The 5,157-nt window shown below is 41.4% G+C and overlaps 1 protein-coding gene across 1 annotated transcript; it reads right to left on the bottom strand.

Annotated features, from left to right (window-relative positions):
* Window positions 1–1,026: 1,026 nt before the first annotated feature.
* Window positions 1,027–3,381, bottom strand: LOC308423132 (protocadherin beta-3-like; the record flags this gene model as incomplete). The annotated part of the gene is made up of 1 exon (XM_080919775.1): window positions 1,027–3,381. One exon carries the CDS (start codon window positions 3,379–3,381, stop codon window positions 1,027–1,029), a length of 2,355 nt encoding a protein of 784 aa, XP_080775901.1.
* Window positions 3,382–5,157: the final 1,776 nt, after the last annotated feature.

Genomic DNA, 5,157 nt, shown 5'->3' with positions numbered 1-5,157 from the left:
AATAACTGAAGATCACATTAGGCAACAAAAGTAAAATTAAACACCAAAAATAATTTTAATAATCAAAAAACTTTTCATCACTATCAAGCATTACAAAGCAAAAATTCAGAAGAAATTTCCTTTTTTGAAAAGTAGAGAAAACAAAGAGATCCCAAGAAAATACAGTCTGTTCATATACTTAGTCCTCCACCCACGTGGTAAAGGGAAGAAGTAGAAAAAGTTGATACCCTCAAGAGTCCTCAACTAACTTACAAAAAGTTCGTTCATAATTCTGTTTGTGGTATTTTTTTAAGTTATTGTGTCAAACCAGTACTTTAACAGACTGGATTCACAAAAAAGATCAAGCATATATTTTCTCCTTAATTTTTATTGCATAATTATTATTTGAGAAGTTTAATCTTACTACTTATGGCATACCTTTAAACAAATACACATGACAATCTTTTGGTACATGGTACTCACGACAGAAGAGGGCACAACTTTCATGCACTGATATTTTAACGAAGCATGTGTCTACATACAACTTAGGAGAAGGAAGTGTGCAAGATTTTACAGCTTTCAGATTACTTAACCTAAAAGGGCCAATAACTCAATGAATTCCAAACAATGTAGCCTAAAAATACATAAAATAATAAAGTAAAGATATGTGCCACAAATACATGCAATTTTAATTTTACTTAAGTGCATTGAAAAGTTCCATACTGTGGTAAAGACATCCATTTCATTAACTATTATGATAATAACCACTCAGACATATATGAAGAAAATGAATTATTATGCCTAAATATAGAGGAAATGAATATATACTAGGCACAACTACAAAATTCTAAGAAGATTAGTATTAATAAGAATGTAACAAGTTTAGAGCTATTTAGGAAACCATGGGTTGAATTGCTGGTAAAGAAAAAAATAGATAGTACAACTTCTTAAAAGAATTAGAATAAGAAGTTTACCAGCACTGAGAGATAATGAAACTTTTACAGTCCTTAACTAACTACAAAGCTACTCCTACAATGGAGACTTCCCTTAGCTTCTCTCGGATTCTTCAAGAAACAGGTTTGGTATCGCTGGATTCAGAAATTTGAACTCACCAGTCCTAGAGTCTCCTGTCAGACACACTTCATACTGGTAACTCTGGGACAGAGTCCCCATACCGCTGACATCCACCAGGTGGTCAGGAAAGTGTCCCTCAGGCACAGAGCAGCCTCCCATAGAAGCTGCCCTGGCCCTCCTGCACAGCCTCATCCCCACGAACAGCAGCACAGACAAGAGGAAGAGAGAAGACACAGAGGCCAAGGCGATGACTAAGTACAATGTGAGCAAGTCCACGTCCTTTTGCACAGAGTCGCGCGCCACCTCTGGCAGAGGCAGGTAGGGCTGAGAGAAGCCATCCACTAGCAGCACATGCAGAGTGACGGTGGAAGAGCGCGGAGGATCTCCATTGTCCTTGACCAGTAGCAACAGCCTGTGCTTAGGTGCATCTCGCTCGCCCAGCAGCCTGGTGGTGCGCACCTCGCCATTGTGAGCCCACACACTGAACAGCCCGGGCTCCGTGGCCTTGAGCAGCTGGAAAGACAGCCAGGCATTCTGGCCAGAGTCGCGATCCACAGCCACCACCTTGGTAACCAGGTATCCAGGCTCTGCAGCCCTGGGCAGCAGCTCAGTGCAGGGTGTAGAGGCATTCTGCAGCGGGTAGAGCACGAAGGGCGCATTGTCATTGTCATCGATCACTACCACCCTCACCAGAGCCTGGCTGCTGAGCGCGGGTGAACCTCTGTCTGTGGCAGCCACGCGGAACTCGAAGGTCTGCAGGGCCTCATAGTTCAGCGCCCTGAGTGCGAACAGCTGTCCGTTGTCTGCATTGATGGAGATGAGTGAGTCGAGGTCCAGCTGTGGGTCCTGGGGCGGCAGCAGCGAGTAGGTGATGTGGGCATTGGAGCCAGAGTCTGAGTCTGTGGCACTGATGGTGCCAATGTGCAGGGCGGGGCTGTTGTTCTCACGGATGAACATAGTGTAGGAGGTTTGGGTGAAGGCGGGGGCGTTGTCGTTGATGTCAGACACCTGCACTGTTATGGTGTGCTGGGTTGTGAGCCTGGGTGTGCCCAGGTCTGAGACAGTGATGGTGATGTTGTACTCAGCTCTGCTCTCTCTGTCCAAAGCTCCTTCAGATGCTATAGTATAGAAGTTCTCTACAGATGGTTTCAGGATGAAAGGAAGATCATTCTGGATGGAACAAGTCACTTTTCCATTATCTCCAGAGTCTAAATCAGAGACACTGAAAACAGCCACCTCAGTCTCTGCCGAATTCTCGGGGATAAGACTGTTAACTGATGACAATGTCAGTTCTGGTGGGTTATCGTTTACATCAACTACCTGAACTATGACTATGCATTTCCCTGAAAGGCCTCCACCATCCTTGGCCTCTATGTCAACCTCGTAAGTATTAGTTGTTTCATAATCCAAACCCTTAAGTAGTTGTATGTTACCAGTACTGGAGTCTAGTTGAAACGTTTTGACAATTTCTTCAGAAGCATGAAAAAATACATATGCTATCACACCAAAATTTCCCGTATCTAAGTCAGAAGCAGAGACAGTGGCAATGACAGAGCCAACAGGGCTGTTCTCTAAAATTTGAACCTCATAAAGTGACTGTGTAAATTCTGGAGCATTATCATTTGTGTCTAAGACTAGGATGTGGACCTGGATAGTTCCAGAACGAGGTGGAGATCCTCCATCCAGGGCTGTGAGCGTTAAACTGAGCTCTGGCTGCTCTTCCCGATCCAGAGCTCTGTTTAGAACTAGTTCTGGGTACTTCCTTCCATCTCTGCGACGGCGGGTACGAACATGAAAATGGGACTCGGGAGAGACCGTGTAGTTCTGGAGTCCGTTTCTTCCCACATCCAAATCCACAGCATTTCCCAAAGGAATTACTGTTCCAGGTGGGGAGCTTTCCAGGACTTTCACCTGCATTGCATTTTCAAAGAACTCTGGGGCATGGTCATTTACATCTATGACCTCGAGCTCATTTGTAATAAACTGCAAAGGATTATGCAGCAATATCTGAAAGTGCAGCACACAAGGCTCTGTCGAGCCACACAGCTCCTCCCGGTCCAGTCTCTCAACCAAGAGCAAATCTCCGGTCTGATGACTTAGCTGGAAATACTGTATGTTCCCTTTGGAGATAGCTTGAGCTCTCCTTTCACCCAGTTCTTCTAAACTAAGCCCCAGATCCTTCACTAGATTGGCTATTGCAAAGCCCCTCTCTTTTTCCTCAGCCACAGAATAGCGTCTAGACCCGGACTCAGCAAGAGACCCACCCAGAAAAACAAAGAGAAGCAAGACTTGCCTTTGTTTAAGAAAGGGTTCCACTCTGGCCTCCATTGTATTTCTGCGGTATATTTCCAAGGGTTTGTCACCAAGAGGGGCCTTATATCTCTCTGTGAAAAGCAAAATCTTCTGGAGACAGCCTGACAACTAATGTTTTCCAGAGATTCAGAGTTTCTTGTTTAAAAATCTACCCAGGTTCACACAAGCTGTGGTTTTACGTCATCGGATTGCACAATGTCTTATTCAACAGCGCCACCACGTGTTCGTTCGCAGTTTTAAATTCTTAGAAAAGATAATGGTTCTGATACTGGGTTTGATTTACATCGTTAATTTCCCATATCAAATCTTTTAACCCTACTGAAGGAGTTTCTTGTGCCACACAAGTTTAACATAAACTAGGCAATTATAATGCACTAAATGGAATTACCTGTCTCCAGTAAGAATCCTTACTTGCATGATTTACGTTACAAGTGCACACATACTTGTATATTAGCCTCGTCCGTAATTACTGCCTACAGGTTTTTAAAGAACTTAAGCGATAACATGCTTATCTCTCCCTTTGTGGTTTTATTTATTTTACATTATTTGCAAAATGTGTGAGTTGCAGTAAAAGTAGGAGACACGTTGTGAAAAGTGGAGGTGGTAAAATACAACAGCTTCTATCAGATGGCTGGAAATGCATAGTCACTTCCATATCCTCGTGTCCATAGAGGACTTGAGGGTTTTATCTTTTCTTCCACAGAAATATAATAATCATCAGCTTAAACTGTATTTACTTATTATCAGATGATTATTAATCTGTAGATGTTATGCATAGCACAGTAGCAAGATCAGATCTACTAAATTTTATGGGTCCACATCTAACAGGACGTGCACATTTTAAACATGCTCAAGCAGTATGAGATGTGTGATATAGAAATGTACTGTGCATCTAAGTTAATGGGGAGTAGTTATGAAAATTCTCCCCATTAATGCAAAAAAATTCTTGCCTTTAATGTGGACTGTTAAAGATCAGAAACTATCGGAGTATAGTGTCCCAAGAGGTACAGAGATTAGTAAAGTAAAACCCAGAAGTACTTGTCTTTTATTCTAAGAGCAAAGGGAAGATATTGTAAGGTTGTAGGCTGACAAAAAAAAATGAAGCAATGCAAAATATATGATGTGTTCAATCCAGCTCTCTATCCTGAGCACACTGCACTGGTTCATTATTGAGTTTATTCCTAATATTAGTGACACTAACACTAATAGCATCAATATGTCTATAATGTTATGTTATTTGACCTGATAGTAGCAGCAGGATAGTTCATGATCACTGAAACAGTTGACGTCACTGGAAGTCACCTAACCCAAGATCCCACATGTGATGAAGTGATCAACTTTTGATACTAACATAGACCTTCCTGTCTCTACCTATCTCAGAATGAGATATTCAAATTCCATAAGCTTCACAGTGTATCTCATCCAAATATACATAAAATTATGTAAAATGGATAATATGTTAGAAAACATTAAGACTTAAATTTTCTATATCAGGTGTGTCAAAAATTCAACTGCAGGAAGTGAGAGAAGTTGGATGAGTAACTTGAGAAGCACAGAAGCATATTTAAATTATAAATTTCAGTACCAGAAATTCTGCATTCATTAGGCCAGTGGACAAGAGAGGAAACTTGAATTAAGTATTAAGAGAGAAAATGGAGAGATATGTTGAAATAGTGATAACTGAATAATTTTAATTAACTATAAAGAGATCAGATTGTGCAGTGTATGTCAGGGTATTTGGGTTCTGTTCACTAAGCATCTTGCCTAGTTTAATTATCAGTATGTCACAAC

This window comes from Micromys minutus, assembly GCF_963924665.1.
Source record: "Micromys minutus genome assembly, chromosome: 8".
In the NCBI taxonomy this organism is placed as follows: Eukaryota; Metazoa; Chordata; class Mammalia; order Rodentia; family Muridae; genus Micromys; species Micromys minutus.
The sequence above is the reverse complement of the archived record's forward strand: the minus strand, read 5'-3'. Positions and strand labels throughout refer to the sequence as shown.